Source organism: Anticarsia gemmatalis, chromosome 3 (genome assembly GCF_050436995.1).
Source record: "Anticarsia gemmatalis isolate Benzon Research Colony breed Stoneville strain chromosome 3, ilAntGemm2 primary, whole genome shotgun sequence".
NCBI lineage: Eukaryota > Metazoa > Arthropoda > Insecta > Lepidoptera > Erebidae > Anticarsia > Anticarsia gemmatalis.
Genome location: NC_134747.1, coordinates 10963812 through 10984402, shown reverse-complemented (window position 1 = coordinate 10984402; position 20591 = coordinate 10963812). Strand labels below are relative to the sequence as shown.

The following is a 20591-nucleotide window of genomic DNA, read 5'->3' as shown; positions in this document are numbered from 1 at the left end:
AAAACATCGCGCTATGTAGTAACTTGTTCTCTACCACTATCGACTACCGACAACCGGCTAGCTATCGAGAAATTTTGTACGAAAATGTGATCAGCGTCTCAAACGGGCATTGTAGGAACTATTTTGGCAGTACATTTTAAATGACTAACTCTCGATGCTCGATACTACTGACTGTAAAGAATCGTGCTACAGGATGCCAATCCACAAACCTCGCTAGCAAATCCTATCCGATGATAATTTATTGACATCGGTAAACTTACGAGCATAATACACGATTGTAAATATTAGACTAAGTTATTTAGTATATAAGTAAATAAAATGGACGTATTTTATATAAAAAGTGTTTATTAATTTATTTAAAGTCTTCAATGAAGCTGTCGATGAGGTATTTGGCTACATCTGGTTGGTCAGCTGGCACGGAGTGACCAGCGCCCCGGACTAATACCTCTACGAAGTTACCCCCTGCTTTCCTGTACCTGAAAATATAATGCTTGATTTAGTGCTATGTTTCAAACATTTAAGAAAAGAATATATTATATTCGGTAGCTAAATTTTCTATTACTATCGACTACCGACAACCGACCTGTCATCGAGAAATTTTGTATGAAAATCTGATCAGCGCCTCTGACGGGCGTCGTAGAAACATTTTTGGCAGTACATTCTAAATGTCAAAATGTCGATAGCTCGCCGGTTGGCAGTTGTCGATAGTGATAGAGAATCGAGCTACGGCTACGATCGTATAAAGCTCTATATAAAACAATTAGGGAACATTTTTCATTATCTGCAAGTTCCTTTCACGGGATTTGTAACTCCATACAAAATTATTAAAATAAATACAAATTATTTTAATAACAGATACACGACATGTTATTATTGAGATGGTTCGACATTCATAGCCAGTTGTGCTCACAAGTCGGAAAACGATCTGTGAATAGACGGTCTCGTAGTAGACGGTATTTCAACTGAGCGTCTCCGCGCTTCGAAAGGCTTGTATAAAAGTCGTTCAACCATGTCATGTGCTTTTCGGCGGCTTGAACAGCAACGACAGGTTGACCAGCATGAGATAAAGTAATAAGATATCGAAATGTTACCCAACAACGGATCCATTGTGATGTCTTCGCAAACGTCGGCGCTGTGCTTGCACGTACTCGTCATGTTTAGACCACTTCAGTGTCGCGTACATGTGTTTTGACAGACTGTACGGCAGAATCACGTCTAGCTGCCCACTGCAATCATATTTATTAGAATTAAGCCTATTGGATAATTCCATAGAAAACACGACATAATATGATGCTTCTTAGAACATTTATTAAAAAATATTTTTATTAAAAGATGTAATGATAGTCCCCTTTTTACAATTAAAAGGCATATATGCAAAGAGGCCACTTAGTAGTGCTATTGATAACCTATAGTTCCTTATCTCAGCAGACACAGTAGAGCCTTATACAGGGTGTGGCGTAAATAATGGATAATCCTTTACCAGCGGATGGGCGACTTCCCGACTGATCTAAAAATTAAAATTTACCTCTGGCACAAGTATCATAGTTTTTGCGATTTTGGCCATTTTGTGTGTTTTTTAAGAAAGCGATTTACGCTCTTAGTTTTTGATGCTGTGATCACAATTTAAGGCTTTTTTTAATCCGTTTTTTGCAAATAAATCCTGAATAGATGTGCTATTGAATCTACAATCTTGTTTTGTTATTACTACTTGTTTTTTATTTAAATTATGCATTCAAAGTAAAATTTTATAATCTTTCACAACTTTCGTGCAACTTTGAGCACTTGTGGTGAAAAAAAAATGTATGGTGGCTTTACTGCCCACGCCATAAATAATTTCTAAATTTTATTAGAATTCTAAATTGGTATAACATGCAGCATTAATACTGATAATTGTCAAAATATTACAATGAACTTAAATTATTAACACTTTTGCCGGTCGACTAATTTTATTTTTGCACGCGTTTAAGCTAAGTTTGCTTTCAAATATTCATGTCTATAGGGTTATTACACTATTAAGGATTATTTAGATGATAAAAAAGCTTGGAACTGTGCTGCTTCTACCAAGTCTATTTCAAAATAATGTATTACAATTTGATGAAAAATTATTTATTTGTCAACAGATAAGTTTTCTTTAGATTTCTAATTATCTTTATTATTTGAATATTATTTATGTTTTGTATTTCTTTTTTTTTCTTTCTTTTCCACACTGCACACAAGTGTTCAAAGTTGCACAAAAGTGTCGAAAAAATATAAAATTTAACTTTGAATGCATAGTTTAAATAAAAGACAAGTAGTAATAACAAAACAAGATATTAGGTTCAATAGCACATCAATTCAGGATTTATTTGCAAAAAAAATTGGCCATTATGTGTGTTTAAGAAAGCGATTTACGCTCGTACTTTTTGATGCTGCGATCACAAATTAAGGCTTTTTTTAAATCCGTTTTTTGCAATTAAATCCTGAATAGATGTGCTATTGAATCTAGAACGCGCTTAGCGTGCAAAAATTAAACTAGTCGACCGGCAAAAGTGTTAATAATTTAAGTTCATTGTAATATTTTGACAATAATCAGTATTAATGCTGCATGTTATACCAATTAAGAATTCTAATAAAATTTAGAAATTATTTATGGCGTGGGCAGTAAAGCCACCATACATTTTTTTTTTCACCACAAGTGCTCAAAGTTGCACGAAAGTTGTGTAAGATTATAAAATTTAACTTTGAATGCATAATTTAAATTAAAAAACAAGTAGTAATAACAAAACAAGATTGTAGATTCAATAGCACATCTATTCAGGATTTATTTGCAAAAAACGGATTAAAAAAAGCCTTAAATTGTGATCAAAAACACACAAAATGGCCAAAATCGCAAAAACTATGATACTTGTGCCAGAGGTAAATTTTAATTTTTAGATCAGTCGGGAAGTCGTCCATCCGCTGGTAAAGGATTATCCATTATTTACGCCACACCCTGTATACATGGTTGAGATGGTTGCCACTCTCAGCCTTAAGCAGCTGACGGTGACCGGTTTGATACAGCTCCTTTAATTTCCAAACCATTCATAAGGCATTTCAGGCTCTCTACTAAGTGGTCGCATTGTAGTAGAAGACGATACATTTTTCAAAAGAAAACGATACGCCCCAAGCGCGTGCTGAAGGTTTTCTTTAACTAGAGAAACTCTTAAATATGAAATAAGCATCTCACCTATAACTCATGACACCATAATGTTCGAGCAGTTCTTCAACAAACGGCTTCGTGCTGTTCGCGAAGTCTGGCAACATCTTGTAGTAAACATCTTGGTTGTTATAGTCAAAGGTAGCGTTGCCGACGTGGATCTGTTGCCTGACCTCAGGGCTCGTGATGTACGATTCAAATGCTGGTGCCTTCGATGACGGGTCCTTGATAAAATTGTAAACATTCACACCACTCTGCTTCTTGATGAATTCAATGGTTGCGTTGAATTTCTGAAAAAAGGGTACAAATTTTTGCTTAATTTATAGTGCTTTTTTGGGAAATGTCTGCAACGAATTATCTAGATTACAATTTACGATATTGAATATTTTGTAATGAACTTGCTGTATTAAACAGAGAGGGAGTGAGATAGACTTTTATAACGTACAGCTAGACGATCGCACAAATAATTGTTCCGTGTGTAAATCAAACCCAGGACCTCCCGACGCAATGATAATGGCGTGGTGACTCCTATTGCCATAAACCGCTGCGCCACGGAGGCAGTCTAAAACCACATCTCCAATTTTATAAGTCGAGAGAAAATCTACGTTTTATAAACTTACATTAGCAGCATCAACGAGTTGTTTATTGTCAATAAGTTGTACCACTTGCTCCTCCATAGTCTTCAGCTGGTCGATGTGGTCTCCATCAAGCAAGCCCAGGTTACGACACAGTTCGCTGTAGTTCATCACGTTGCGTAGTTCAATCAGACCGTTGCCGATCGAAATACCCTGGTGGAAAGAATATTTGTGAGTATATGATACAAAGACTAGCTGACTCGGTAAACGTTATTTTATCACGTTATGTGGGTTTATAACATTACTATTACTTATTCTCAAACCTACCAATTTTGCATTTAAAATGTCTAACATTATATTATTCCCAAACCTGCAATTTTACATCTAAACAATCATAACAAATTATCTAGCTATTTCGGATAGTTGACCACAAAAAAGAATTAGGGTAAGAAAAAAGTGGTGGTGTTTAATTAACTAATGCATATTATCTTCTTCTTCAATGGCAATCTCTTGCAATGCTAATACTCTGTTTATTGCCAATACTCTAGAAATTTATTTACAAGATGTGTCTGTACTCTTTCCTCTTAGTAAATATTTCATCAAAAACATATAGTATTTTGAACGAAAGTTTGACTAAAACGCGCCTGGTGGTCCTGAAGATAGTCCTCGTTTTACCCCATTTCTGTCCAGATTTTAACTTAATACGTTGCATATTTTAACTTAATAGATTGCATCACTTAAATAAAACCTAGTAAAAAGCATCAAAGGAAGTTTTTTTTTTTTCATTTTCATATGTTATTATGCAGATGTTATATAAACAATGTAGTATTATCATAAAATAATTTACCATTGCGTGAAAAATCAATGTTTTTGTAATGGAATCATGCTTTTACAAAAAATGTTAAAACAAATCTTGAAAAATTTTATGAATGTTTTACGAAATGCGTAAATTATTGACCTATTGATGTAAGTATTCAAGTCGGTTCTCTCCTCGATGAAATACTAAAACAATCACGAGTCATGTCAAGAACTAAAATACCTCAGGCATCCATTATTACATATGGGACACATACTCAGAGGCTATTTCTTTTAAAACGAAACTTTTAATATAAAAATCAGAAGTTACCACTTTTCTAGCTTTACATTCGATACAGAATTAAATGTTTAACTTAACAACTCCAAATATGATGAGAATTCTAATAAGTATCAGATTTACTTATGTTTAATGTATGCCTAATATTAACATGTCTGCTTATTGACAAAATATGTCATACTATATTATTTTGTTAACCGCCTTTTGTACCATATATTAGGTCGGGGAAAAATGTCTTTTCGCATTGTAGTATGTATTCATACATATTACATATCTACTATAATGCGAAAAGACGAACTTGTAATAAAATCTTTTCTCTACACAAAAAAGCTCGATATTTGGGTACCTCACGAAGTCACTGAAAGAAACCTAATGAACCGTGTACTCATTTTATTTTGTGATTCTTGAAACTAAAGAGATTTTATTACAAGTTCATACATACTATAATGCGAAAAGACTTTTTCCGCGACCTAATATATTCTGCGAATAAAAATAATTTTAATTAAAATTAGCTTTTGTAGTTAAAAACTCACTCTCATGTTAATAGGCTCACTGGCATTCTGGTTGTATCTGTGAATCTGAATGCCGAGAGCAGGCACGTACTTCCCGGCGTAAGACTGGCCGGCGATAAACAGCGGCGCTGATCGTAGCTCCGGGAACATCTCCAAGAATTGAAGAACGAACTCCAGCATTTGTGCTCCAATCTGTAATTAATAAATTATGTTATTTTTTCATTATTTCTGTTATGCTCGAAGGTTTCGTTTTCATTTGGACGACCGACCCATAGACTAGGTTTCCATGCGGTAGGGGCGGCGGTACAAGCCTACGCTGAATATAACAAGAAAGCTACAACAAAGAAAGCTAGCTAACAAAACCCAGGCTTCTTTCTTACAGAAAATATAAACACAATAGTATTTTTCCCAACTCGGAAATCGAATTCGTGACCTCGTGATCACTTAGTGGTCTACCACAGAGGTGGAGACTGTGGTGAGTTATTAGGAGTATAATATTTTTTTTTTATTGTATCGTTTTTAAAAGTCGAAAATCACATATAGCTAATACATCATCAACTAATACAATTTTAACATACAAATGGTTGCAACAGTGCTAAACCGGGCAATGCACTTATTCATAGCGGATTTTAAAATTGCACCGTTCTAGCGAAAAATAGATACCAGTTTAGAAGATAGCTTTTCAACTGGTATATTTGCATTTATACTGATTCTAACAGAATTTTTATTATCTAACTAGCGAACGCCCGCGACTTCGTCCGCATGGAGTTTATTTGTCCGTTTTCACAACATTCTCGACAGCTGGCCAGCTATCAAGAAATTTTGTGTAAAAATAAAAACTTAAGCAACGCTTCTGGTGGGTGGCGTAAGAACTAATTGTCCAGTACATTTTAAATGTCAAATTCTATGTCAAATGTAGAAAATCGAGCTACTGCAGTTTTTTCATGAAAGGATATCAAACATACGTACCTACATCCTGACAAAACTTTCTCATAATATATAAAATATCAGTAGGACATACACATTTGCATAAACGGTTCTGGTAGTTATTGGCGCCAACACGGACATTTTGAAGCCATCAAGTATTAGCATATCAACGACTTGATGCCATGATATCGACTGATATCTATCTAAATAAAAATCTGATTAAAATTAACTACGAAATTGAAAAGACATCTACGCCATTTCAACCCGGACCTTGTCAAACGTTTATTAAATTAATAACATAACAGTACATAGATTAATTTTAAAATAAAATATATATTTTTGGTTTTATTTCGCATAAATCATGGTGTTATGTTAACGTTGTAGTCTAACAACTTAGTAGAAAGATTTGTATGCAAAGTTCGCGACTGGTGGTATAGAAAATGGAAAATTTTGAAACATAATTGACCTGCAGGCTTATACAGTTAGCGGTGGCCAGTTTGATACAGCTATTTTTTTATCATGAAAACACTAGTAATTCAAATTGATACAAATCGTGCATGCCAAGGCTTGCTACTAAGTTTCCGGACTATATTAACGCCGGTTAAATGATTAAATGTGTTAATAAATCAAAATTACTAAACACGCAATACATGTTAATTGATCCTACGTTATCAAAGTTGTGATCGAATACTAATTACTTAAAAAAATATTTGAAAATCCCAAAAAATAACAAACAACTTTGACTACTTAAATGTGGATAAGCGACTATTAATTTAATTACAAAAATACTATCTGTTAGAAAAACTGTCTACGAAATTGCTATGCTATCCGTGGACCAAAACTGTACCAATATATGTATGTAAAACGCCTGTTATACATTTACGTATCGCCATTAACAATGTCGGTCCCATGTAATAGGGGTGACTCTTTTGCAAATACTGGGCACATTACCAAACTACAGGCTATTATTGAGAAATATATATCCTACTAATATTATAATTGCGAAAGTTTGTGAGTATGTATGTTGTTACTCTTTCTCGCAAATACTGCTCATCCGATTACGATGAAATTTGGTAAGTAGGTAGCTGAAGATCCAGAACAACACATATAGGCTAAATTTAACGCGGAGTTCCTGAGGGATCGGGATTTATACGGGAAGGGTTTTCACGCGGGCGAGGACGTGGGCGGCCTCTAGTCTATTATAAAATAAGAAGGACCAATAGTACTTCGTCCTTCCCGAAACCCCGTAGTCAGCAGTCCTACACAGGCAGTCAAAAGTGTTAAAAATGATGGTTTATGGGTCCTCTTCCTTCAAGTTACTTACCTTTAAATATTCGCGAGTCATGTTAATGACAAAATTACTATTACCAGTAGCGTCTTCCTTTCCCACGCAATAAGTAAACATCGTAAACTAGTTTTACTACTGATTTAACTTTACTAAGAAGACATCAACTATTTTTTAATGTTATAGGAGCAAAGCTATGGATTCATAATAAGGGATGTGGAATTGTGAAGGTACTAGTTTGATGTGCAAATCATTAAAATAGTTCTTTGCGGTCTTACCTAGTGTTTGTGGTTTTAAATCTATATGCCCTAAAATGACTCTTGTTTTTAAAAACGACATATTATCGTTTTATGATATTACTTTATTTTATACTAGCTGACCCGCGCAACTTCGCTTGCGTCACATAAGAGAGAATGGGACATAATTTTCCCCGTTTTTGTAACATTTTTCGTTGCTACTCCGCTCCTAATGGCCGTAGCGTGATGTTATATAGTCTAAAGCCTTCCTCAATAAAGGGTCTATCTAACACTGAAAGAATTTTTCAAATCGGTCCAGTGGTTCCTGAGATTAGCGCGTTCAAACAAACAAACAAACAAACAAGTAAATTACATTTAAAGTACCTATAAAGTATAGATTCTTACTTTTTTACACGCTATATCGGTGAAGCACCTTATATTCTTGTGCCGTGGCTTATTTAGATGTGAAAGAATCGCTGTAAGAATATTACTTTTTCGGCAGCTTACGACTTTTTTGGCAGTTTTAAAGTACACATAATAAGATTCGTACCTTGTAAAAGGTTTTACCCAGTCTTAGTTCGGAAAGAGTACTAGACAAAATGAGAACCACAAGATGTTTCGGAATAGTTTAGATTTAAATTATGCTACTTACGTCATCTTCATTATCAGGGTACCCTCGCTCATCGTCTGTGAAGCTGTAACCAGCTCCCACGGGATTGTCCAGGAATACCAAAGAATAGTCACTTGCCCACGTCACGTTTCTCTGTTTAACTGAAAAAATTAACTGAGTTTAATAAGGAAGTTCTGTAGATTATAGTGTGGGTATTGTATGCGTGTATCGGAAAATCCCTAGTTGGACATATCAGGAAAATATGTGATGCTAGAATTAAGGAAATGTGGAGCCACTATGTAATATCCTGTCATTCTATCGTATTGTTTCATTTTATCCATTGTAAAATAATATATAGATTATGGTCATTGACTAACCTACTACTGTACTGTTAAAGTGTTAATATTCAGCGATTATCTAAAGTTTTTAGATATTTATTCTGAATAGATTAGATATATAGCTCTCAAGATTTTTGACAAAACTTAGACTTGTCATTTGCGTTAGAAAACATTGCTCTGATGCTATTCAACGTAAAACAAAATAATTTCACGGTTTGAATTTCAAAATGTTAAAAAAATACCTTTCAGTGATTCAAAAGATACCAAATAAGTGAAAAATTTTAATGAAGCATATCGATGTCATAATTAGTCGCGCATGTGAGAAGTTGTTTTAACGATTAATAAATGTAACCGAGTGTGATATTAATCGATTAACCAACGCATGGATAAATAATGTCGATAATAATATTATCTTTTAATAAGTGAATAGTTTTCCGATAACGTTATAAAATGGTAAGTATTTTTCGCGAAAATATGTATAGCTAACGAATGAATGACTATAAAAAAAGATTTTGTCTTCTTATTTCGTTTCATGCGGAAAATCTAACTGTAGTGGTTAAAGTAACATGGCAGGTAAAGGAAAGAAAAATAAATAGTTTAATTATCTAACTGTCGTGGTTAAAGTGACATGTGAAAAAAGAAAAATAAATTGTTAAAAAATACGATTGCATTATTACCTGTTCCATTTTTAATTTTGATTGGTCCAATGATATCGAAGAGTCCCGCCATAGATGAAACTCCCGGCCCGCCTTGTAGCCAAATAATCCATGGTGTTTCTGCCACATGCGTTGGAGCAGGGAAGTACCAGAAAAATAAATTGTTATTGTACTCTTTCTTAACGGTCACAAAGCCTGAATGACTCTTAAGTCCAAAATACTCTTCAGAATTAACTTCTGACAGTCTTCTCGCTTCACTTGCATTGCCATTCTTGATGTGAGGTGTGAGAATGAGACAATCATTGCAAGAACTCTCTATGGCCGCGAACTGGCCGAATGCACTGCTGAAAATATTTTTTAAGAATGATAAAAACATCACTTAAATATGGAACAACAAGACACATAATAACAACGACGTATACAAATTAATGAGTTCCATTTTGTAAATAAACAGCAATTAAAAACGTATTAAATCCAATGTTTAATATCAATTAGACACTTTTAGAACATTACACTAATTTACTCTGATTCAATGCTTTTGTTATCGATTACACTTTATTCAAAATCAAATAAAAAAATGCAGTTTTTTATATCTAAGTATACCAAAGGAATGCGTTTTGTTTTTCATAAGTAACACAACCATTTTATAAGTAAGAGCTTTATAGTTCAAGTCACAGCCTGTATGTGCTAAACTTTTACGATAATATGCACCAACATTATGTAAATATAATCACTTGTAATTTCGCAGTACTAACCACAGTGCTAGGGCGAAAAGTACTCGTTTCATGTCCGTCTGCAGTCGTAACAAGTCTTGCAATGAACTAGTACTAAATACCGTGACTGTACTCATTTATAACAAAAGACGTGGAAAATCGGATGACGAACGTATGACATAGTAACGTAATGTTATTTATTCCTTAAGATATATGAAAGTAGTGACGTTGATCTTAGAGGTAAATGGGAATAACGCGTAACGTAAAAGGAATAGGCTCGTTGCTTAACAACAGCTGCGCGGTTGCTCTGTGGATGGGTGACCATCTTATACATATCGAGTTCCTCCGTGTTTGGGAAGCCACGTCAAATTGTGGGTCCCGGCTGCCATTTTCAAAGATCTTTCATGGTCGTTAACAGTTGTCAGAAGCTTGATAGTCTGATAACCAGTCTTACCAAAGGATATGGCGTTAAAATCTAGGTAATTGAACTGTGAAGGTCCGGAAGACAGTCGCTCCATGTACAATATCCGGCGAGGCTGGAAGCCGATTCCAACATAGTTGGTTTAAAAGCTAGGCTGATGATGCATAAGGAATCGGCTTGACAGCATTATTCAGGGTTTAAACTCTGTCGTAGCTTTAATTTCGATACTATCGTACCGCGATCACGTCAAGTTCTCGACAAGGTCATGAAACGGTCTATTATATTTTTTAAAGCAGATCAATTTCTTTTTTGATACTCAGTTTTGGATTTGTGGCGTGGATGACTACGTCATACCCCGTCGATATTGTATCAAACGATGGTATAAGTTTAGTTTTACTAATCCTATTCTGCACATGGCCCCAATACGTAGATAGATACACCAGATGCATAATTTATAATTTTTTACAAATAAAATTTTGACAGCGGCTCTTAGAGTTTTGAAAACATTTTTTATCATACAGGAAGTTCTGAATTTCGGCGATGTTTCTTTCATTGTGAAAAATAATATTTTTAACCGTGCATTTAGCCAGTTCGGGGTTAGAAAAAGTTCTTGCTCTACCATACATACATAATACAATACAATGTACCTACAATAGATAAATGTAAGGAGGAGTAGTAAAACCTCATTTTAAGAATTTATTTCTCCAACGGCTCTTGAAAGTCGTAAGTAAATGTGTTATTTGATTAATATTTTCCTCGAATGATATCATGTGGAAGACCCAGGTACGGGACATTATTTGTATGATCATATCGTGCTAAAGCAATTATGATATTAGACATGCACTGAGTGTATATAAGCAGGTAAATGCATCTATAATCTATCAAATAGCGATGACTAAGCTGTAACATAAACATTACTATTACTCTTTTCAATTCATGTATTTAATGTACCTTATAAGTAAATCTTAGAACATAAAACAGAAGATATACCATAATTTATAGAAGTGTCAACTCGAACATAAATCTTTACAAAGCAAAGGACGTTTCTTATGTCCTAAGAAAGACATAGACTTTTCACTTTTACTTTTTAAGCTAGGATTCCCTTTCTTTTAGTGTGAACTAATCAAATTGTAAACCGAGGCGTGGGAATAGGCTCGTTTAACATATCGCTCAGTGGAACAGAACCGTCGATGACTCATACCTTCCACTACAAATTATCATCACCATACATTAACATAGGCTTAATAAACTAAACGTTTTTTACAAAGAGATCGCGTTCAAAATTAATAGTGTTGGGAAAAAACCCTGCAAAACGTAACCCGTTTTATGATCGTGAGAAAATCAGTTATCAGCTACCTCGTATCAGATGCTTCGTAATACGCAATTAAGTATTATAACCACGTTTTTAAATGTATCGTATCGATGTTTGTTTTACTACGAATATCCTAAATATAGAGCAAATCAGTGTGGGGAGCGTGCAAGAATCTATCGCAAATATCCGAGCGTGGGAGCGTCTTTATGCTAAACAGGTCATTGGTACCCCGCGCCGGTACGCTCACTATACAGGCAGTTCCCATTTGTACGCGGAACAATAACATTGATTGATTTTCTTTTGATATTATATAATAATGAATCAAAAAAATATTTATTTTATTTAAAAATTGGGCCATGGTTACGTAATGTGTTCTTTGTTATGCGAAAAATTTAGGCATTTATTTTCATGCAAAAAGTCTTTAGAAATATGTGAAGTTTTCCTCCTCGTTGATCCGAATGATGCATCCTTATTAGACAAGGAAAATTTAAGTTTTCTCTTAAGGCAAAGCTTATTCCTACTTAATTTATACTAGGTATAGTAATTACGTTGCTTTACGTTACAACCATTTTTTTTAGACCTTAGCTTACTTTGTAATTATTTATTTTAAATTATTTTTCACAACATTTAGTAATTAAAGTCAAAGACGTGACACAATAAAAAACCTGTAATAATCAAATAGCAATCAGAAATAGATATCATATTTACCTGTAAACAAAAAAGCTCACGCCCCCTGTATAACAGATCGAGATAAATCCAAGTTCAAGCAGCAAGTGCACGATGAGAACTGGCTGACTATACAAGGTTCCCGAGGCTAGGACACGCAGCCCATTCCGCGGTGGAAGACCAAACGCGAAACACCCCTCGGTACATCACTAGTGTGGAACAACAATGATTGGGATTTGGACCTTTTTGATCGTCGCGTAAGATTTTTTTTTTTCTAGTTTAAAACGCTTTAGCGAAATGCTTTTTTATTTGCGTATTTACGTACCTATCTATTTTGGTGTGATTACCTATCGTTTAAGTCTGTTCAATATTCTATTTAAAAATTTTGATTACTTGTCCTATTTAATTATTTAAATTCGTAGATTAATTTTGTTATTAGTTTCTTGTCAGTTATTGAATACCTATTTTTAATCCTGAAAGGTTTCACTACCTCAAAAAGTTTTAACAAGAAAAATACTTCGTTATTCAAATAAATTATCTTGTTAACATTATAACGTCACCTTAAATATTACGCATATAAACAGTACAAAAGATTATCCTAATACTATAGTTTTCCCTAACTACAAAAAAGCGCATTGTCCTACGTAAACAAAGTGCGTATTTAAACATATGAAGTCCATGTAAGGAAAGTACGTAATGTCATTACTCACTTGAACTATAATGAACCTTAAACTATGATGTCCAATAATTAGTCACTAGGCGGATAGTATTCAATCAATAAGAATTACTTATGGGATGACCTACGCCATGACGTAGACTCATAGACTAAACAATCGAGGTATTTCGTTTCCTAAGTGCTGACACACTATTGAAAATTAATGGGAAAGCCATTTGCCGTGATATAATAATTTTGTCGATTATTCTCCAGTGCTTTATCAAAGTGAATAGATCGACAGAGTAATTTGTGTAAATCAAAGTTTTTAATATTATTGTTCACTAATGATGTGTATCATCACATCAATAGTTTTCACATCAACTGTTTATTAAAATCTGAGTGTTCATTTTCAGGAAATCTTAGAAAATCATCCGAAACGTGAAAAAAAATCGAATTCGGACTAGTAGTTTCCGATATAAACGCGTTCTATCTTGATAACAATCTCTTTAAAAACGAGCGTACACTATTTTCTTTTTGCTTCATTAAGAACTATAATACTTAGGTAATTTTCTTTTTCTCAGATGTGCCCACGAAGCGGTATGTGCAGACCGCTCGCCACTACCGGACCTCCCGCCCGGAGAGGCGCCGGAACCTATCCTAACCTTCATGGAAAGGACCTACAAGATTGGCCAGGCGAGGACCTCCTTTGATGCAGGCTCACCTCTTCTGCTAACTCCATACATAGAGGAGAAGAAACTTGATGAAGCCAGGAAGGCTGCTTATGTAGATCCCGAGTTTTTATTACCTGACATGGACAGCTATGCTGGATATTTGACGGTAAGACAAAATCAAGCTATACGGAGTAAGGGATTATCGTGTTAAAGAGAGTTAGAGATTTTTATTTAAAACTGTAAAAATCGTTCTTCAAATGAAGTTATCTCGCAGTGAACAAAACCAAGTAAACTAACCCTTTAATGCAATTGAAACGATAGTTCGGGATATCAGAATCTTTTAAATCCTTAATTCACATAAACTTAATGTCTAGTTGAATTCAAAATCGTGTTAAATTCATTTGGTAATATTGAGCGCCAGGACCTAATTGAAAAAACATAAAAACCAAAGATAGCAGGCGCCAGATAATTAATAATCTCTGGCGCCAAATCTGTCGCCATTTTTGTGCCAAGTCATTAATGATGTATTTAAAAAAATGCACTAGGAATGTTGTCTGAAACCTGTTTCCAAAACTGGAAGACCGTTTAAAAATTACCGTTTTTTATTATTTTTGGTTTTAATATAAATCGTAATTCATGTTTTATAAATAATACCTACAAATGTAAATTATTAATTTTAAAACACGTTCCACGGCCAAGTATTTATTTAATTCTAGATATGTACTTAAATTAAATAAATAATAATAAATACTTGGTAAGTAGCATAAAATTTTAAAATGTTGTTCTACGTAAAAAAAAATGCTACGGATGCTTACTATTACTTACCATCGCTACGCATGATGTATATCTACTTTCCATATTAAATTTCACTCATGTTTCGTACTAATTAATTTGCAATATTACGAACGCTCAACTGTTATTCATGATTTTTTCATTCCAGGTCAACAAAGAATACAACGCCAATCTTTGGTTCTGGTACTTCCCGGTGTCAAACAAAGCAGAAGTCGTAGAACAGACTCCCTGGATAATGTGGCTTCAAGGAGGACCGGGAGCCTCCTCGCTATACGGCCTCTTTACTGAAATAGGACCGTTCTTCGTTACTACCGATGACACCTTAGAAGGTAAGGCAACTAGTCGCAAAAAAAAACATTTTGATAATAGAATCGAAGTGTATTGCTCGCTGCGCAGTCTAACTATGTTTATGTTTCTTTAATCAGGTCTAACTCAAAATTAACGTTACCTTTTGATACCTTTTTCCTTAAATTTTACTGCCTCCGTGGTGCAGTGTTTAAGGTCGTCATGACGCTCTCTATGTGTCGGGAAGTCGTGGGTTCGATACCCACACGGAACAATTATTTCAGCGATCCACAAATAATCTTTTAAGGTTTAGTTGTACTTTGTGTCTCTTGTTTGTTTGTTTGTAAAAGTACCCGCGACATAAGAGCAATTCTAAGTGTGAGAGTTGTCATTTATATAGTTAAAGAGAATTTTGATAAATTTATTTAGCCGCAATTTTTCCTAATTTTTAATTATTTTTATGAAACTGTATTACCTATACAGAAATCCAGCATTCATGGGGCAAGAACCACTCACTGCTGTTCATCGACAATCCCGTGGGAACTGGCTTCAGTTTCACTGATGACGACAGAGGATACGCCACTAACCAAACCACGGTATGCCAAAGTATTCCCTTTACTATATGTTTATAGGATTAATAAATACTTAGGTACTAATTATGATCCACTTTGGGATGTACTGTCTAATAGATTAAGAGACAGAAATAGTACAAAAAGATATATAAAAATGTCACCTCTTAGAGTAATGTCGGATTTCTATCTAAAGTGTTCGATTTTACTTAAAGATTGGAGAAAACCTATACACGGCGCTGCAACAGTTCTTGACGTTATTCCCTGAACTTCGCAAGGCGCCTCTGACTATCGCTGGAGAGTCGTACGCCGGCAAACACATACCTTCACTCGGAGTTCAAATCCTCTGGCACAGGCAGGAAGATGAACCTATTAATCTACAGGTAAAGTATTATTTAGACCCATTAAGTAGCGGATACACGAATTACCCTCGGTTTCTGAGGTAAATTTACCAGTAGTTTATCTATTCAATAGCGTTAAAACTCATATAAAAAAGCGCTATTGAATATATAAACTACCGCGAAACGTACTCAGAAACCGGGGGTTAGTCTGTTCAAAGATTAAGCACTAGAAGAAATTACTAACCCCCTGGTAACACTACGATTAACTGGTTGTAAGTTAGTATCACACTCATGTTACTAACTACTGGTATAAAAATACTTTTCATATAAATCTCCGAGTTTACCTGGGAAAATTGGTTCTGCTTTATTATTCTAATTGATCCGAAAATCCCTATTTTTGTTTCAATACAAGGACAGGATGAAAGTGACCCATAATTATTGGGACAATATAACTCTCTCAGTTGTCCGACAAGACTTTTGACACCAAAATAGTATCAGTAATACCATCATGCAAAGAATTAATTATTGCTAGTGAGATGTAATGATATTTTTGCTGCACGTTTGGCCTAGTGGTTTAAGCGGTCACCTCGCCGCAACAACGGTAGCGCCGCGTGTGGTGGGTTCGAATCCCACCCAGGACAAATATTTGTGTGATGAGCACGACTATTTGTTCTGAGCCTGGATGTCAATTTATCTATATAAGTATGTATTTAGAAGTATATAAGTATGTTTATCAGTTATTTGGTTACCATAGTACAAGCTCTGCTTAGTTTGGAACCAAATGACCGTGTGTGAGTTGTCCAACAATATTTATTTGTTTAATATTTATTTTATTTCAGGGCTTGGCCATTGGCAACGGTTTTATCGACCCTCTATCGCTACAAAGATACAGCTACTTCGTGCGTGAGACAGGTTTAGTTGACGACAGTGTGGCCAACTCTATGAACCATCTGGAAACTGCTGTCACTCAATTCATCAACGACGGCGAGATGGTTAAGGCTTATGCTGTAAGTATGACAAAACATAGCTATGTAGATTTTTCTATCCAGGCTTCTTATGTCTCCCACGGCTGGACAAAGACCTTCCTATTGGCAGATGTTAAAAATCTATTTGTTGGCTTTACGTAATTATGTGTACCTGACCGTAACTACCAGAGTAACAGATATGACTTATGAGTGCCGCCAAACAACTTGAACAATTTCAAGTGTAGGGCACGTCGCTTGAACCGCCGGATTGGTAGAACAATCAACCGAGAGTCCTTTGCACTAGGTCCACGTTCAGTTTGTTTTCTAAAACACCGTCTACGTATGATCGAGTTGCATAGCAACATACCATTAGCACTACAAAATTGATTCGTAAACAATGTGTTTTCTTGTTAAACAAGCTACTAATAGTAACTCGAGATTCGCACAATGAAAACAATGGTAGTACGTGTCATTGACATCGTATTATGTAGGTAAACCGACGTTATTTCTTTTGATGCAACTAGATACGACAATCGTTTACTTTAACGACAATTTTTGTCTTCATAATCCAAACAACTGCACAACAGCACACAAGAAATAACTATAAAGACCATCCATTATAGACCGCATTTCTTTTTTCCAGTATTACAACTACATGCTGCAACTCTTCCTATCACAATCCCATCTCTCCAACTTGTACAACTATTTGCAAGACGACATCGGCTTGGACGGTGCTTACATGAACTACATACAGAGTGGACAAGTCCGCAAAGCGTTACACGTCGGCAACACCAACTTTACTTCTATAGGAGTCGTGTACAGGAAATTAGTGCCTGACTTCATGGGCAGCGCAAAAATGTGGCTTGAGGAATTGCTAGAAAATTATCAGGTTATGCTTTACAAGTAAGTAATATTTTTTGTAAAACATTGGTAAATTCGTAGGCGTAGTTAGCTCCATTATGGTTAAAGCTAGAAATTAACTTCTTGAGTGGCTTATTCGAGAGGTTGATAAAGGGTATAGGTATTTTTGCTAACACAAAACCTTTGTTTCTTGTAATATTTGGGAAATGATTTAAAAAGTTATCCCCCTTTGTACCTATGCTTCAAAATTTAGAAACCAGATTATAGGATAAAGTCAAAGCTTCATGGGTTTCTCGGGGACTTCTCACTTGAGCCACTTTTCCACTAATATTTTTGACTTCATTAACATCTTTTTCAGCGGACATCTAGACATCATTGTCGCGTACCATCCTTCAGTTAATACGTACGATTCACTCGCATTCTCTGGATCATCAGAGTTTAAAACAGCCAAGAGGCAGCCTTGGTACCACGACGGAAAACTCGCTGGGTAGGTATCGACTTTTATGTACACGTGTATTTTTACTCCCTTTAGGCAGAAGGTAAGCATAAATCAATAAAGATAAAATTTACTGAGAGGTACTGAGTCTCCACTGTGAAAGCCCAGTATGGGGTAAGACATTGAATTCCTGCCCGGGAGCCGAGGAATCCGTTGCTCGGAAGGCGAAAGTATCCGCTGCATTAAGTCAACCAATTTTAAATAAGCTTATTAATTTATTATTATCGAATATTTCATTCTCAGGTACTACAAAGTAGCAGCGAACCTCACGGAAGTAATGATTCGAGGCGCAGGTCACATGGTACCGGCTGACAAGCCAGCCGCGTCCCTCGGTCTCATCTCTGCCTTCGCTCGTGGCATCTCCCTCGAAGAAGACACCGGCAGTCTTGTGAACTCAGAAAAAAACTCAATGCGAAGACGTCAGCTGCCCCTCAAGTAGTCAACGCGAACTATAACTTACTTTACGCTTATTTTATAATTGGAATGGTGTTTGTATGATGGCTATTTGGTACCTAAATAAAATACGTCCAAAGGGTTTGTTTTTTTTTATTTTCAATGCTCTAAGTTAATTGACTTCGGTCACTTACGTGAAATTCACTAAAAATTGACATAAACTATGATACATTTTTTAAGTCACACCCTTAAATAATAACTACAAATATGAAAGTACTAAATAAGATGTGCAAACATAGAAACCGATAAACAGAAACAAAAGACAAAATTGACAGTATCATCAAGAATATACTGAGCAAAATTCTAAATGTGGCTTTGGACGACCGAGTGTGGCTTCAGGCCTCCTTACCCATCCGTTTGGGTGGCCTCGGCGTCCGCAAAATTTCCGATGTCAGCTTACCTGCGTTCCTGTCCTCGGTTCACAACACGGAAGAGTTAACCAGGAAAATTTTAACCCCCACACTGGTTGACTCTGAAGTGTCGTGCAAGACCGACGCCATGAACTCATGGAGAATGATCGTTCCAAATGCCGAGTTGCCCCGAAACCTGTCCTCCCAGAGACAATGGGACGCGCCGCTCTGCAGTTTATTAAGACAAAATCTTTTAGAGACGTCATCCTCTCCTGCGGAGCGTGCTCGCCTGTTGGCTGTGGGAGAGTGGGAGTCGGGCCTTTGGGTTGAAGCACTTCCATCTTTTAACGTGGGCACGATGATGGATGATGCTACCTTTCGCATCGCCACTTGCCTCCGTTTGGGTGCTCCTTGCGTTTCTCCGCATCGCTGTCTCTGTGGAGAAGCTGTCGACCGCCTTGGGCACCATGGTCTTTCCTGCAGTAGGAGCTCTGGCCGTATACCCCGACACGCACACCTCAACGACATCATTCGCCGGTCTCTTGCCGCCGCTGGAATGCCAGCCATCTTAGAACCCAATGGGCTGGCGCGCGATGACGGGAAGAGGCCGGACGGTATGTCGTTGATGCCTTGGAGGATGGGATGGCCTTTGGTGTGGGATGCAACTTGCGTCGACACCCTTGCGCCGTCTCATCTTCCAAGGACGGCCGGTGCTTCTGGAGCTGCTGCTGCGGCTGCCGAAGACCTCAAGCGGCGCAAATACAGAAGTCTTGTTGGTGAGTATGTGTTTGAGCCGTTTGGGGTCGAGACGCTGGGACCATGGGGCCCGAGCGCCCACTTACTTTACAAAGACATCGCCAAACGCCTCGTCGACAGTTCCCGTGACCAGAATGCTGGCATTTTCTTGGGACAAAGGTTAAGCATTGCCATTCAACGTGGCAATGCTGCCAGCATGCTGGGAACGTTCCCGATAGACAGCGATGTGGAGGAGTACTACGACGCGTAGCGCGCTTCCTTTCTTTTATATTCTTAATTTTTTTTTAAATATTTGTTTTTTTTTCGTCCATGTGTATATATAGTTTTAATTTGAAACAAAAGATATTTGTTTTGACTTCTATTGCCTCGACTCTCACCGAATCCCTAAGATACAGATATCTAAACATTTCTTGGGACCGAATCAAAAAATATTCTAAAACTTAAGGAAAAATTGTTTGACCCACCTCAGGAAACAAATTTGATGAACATTGAGATAGTTTGCGCTAATATTGGTAGACGATATATATATTTACCTTAGCCTGACTCATAACTATTACATGATGTCCATAATGAGCATTATGTAAATAATAGAATAGGTATCATAAATGAGTCATTTTTACTTGATCGAAACAAGGAATTGTTAAATTGTATCTAACAATTTTATTTAATTATGACCCAAATAATAAGAATCATTTTATTGTTACCGATACGTTAAAGAACAATTTCATCGATTTATCTTTAAGAACTAAGAAAGTATCTTTATCTATAGCAGCACTCATAAGTCATAATATTAGTTGCTTTACGTTTAGTTATCCAAGTTCTCAATTTTTATTTTTGTAATCAATTGGCAACACCATTACACAATTTTGTAACGCGGC

The 20591-nt window shown here is 36.0% G+C and overlaps 2 protein-coding genes across 3 annotated transcripts; one reads left to right on the top strand and one right to left on the bottom strand.

The window, feature by feature from the left end:
* Window positions 1–326: 326 nt before the first annotated feature.
* On the bottom strand, window positions 327–10216 carry LOC142987649 (venom serine carboxypeptidase-like). Of its 2 annotated transcripts, none has more exons than XM_076136545.1 (8): window positions 10163–10216; window positions 9429–9751; window positions 8456–8574; window positions 5377–5547; window positions 3796–3963; window positions 3206–3465; window positions 1092–1226; window positions 327–476 (listed from the first exon to the last, which is right to left on the bottom strand). In XM_076136545.1, exons 1-8 carry the CDS (start codon window positions 10192–10194, stop codon window positions 353–355), a joined length of 1332 nt encoding a protein of 443 aa, XP_075992660.1. In that variant the 5' UTR covers window positions 10195–10216; the 3' UTR covers window positions 327–352. The 2 variants fall into 2 exon arrangements, with proteins under 2 accessions (XP_075992660.1, XP_075992661.1); XM_076136546.1 differs by having other exon boundaries at window positions 9429–9748.
* Window positions 10217–12615: 2399 nt separating this feature from the next.
* LOC142987648 (venom serine carboxypeptidase-like) lies at window positions 12616–18689 on the top strand. The gene is made up of 9 exons (XM_076136544.1): window positions 12616–12776; window positions 13756–14011; window positions 14786–14966; window positions 15406–15518; window positions 15707–15874; window positions 16672–16839; window positions 17441–17700; window positions 18017–18145; window positions 18398–18689. The coding sequence occupies exons 1-9, from the start codon at window positions 12745–12747 to the stop codon at window positions 18591–18593; spliced, it is 1503 nt and encodes a 500-aa protein (XP_075992659.1). The 5' UTR covers window positions 12616–12744; the 3' UTR covers window positions 18594–18689.
* Window positions 18690–20591: the final 1902 nt, after the last annotated feature.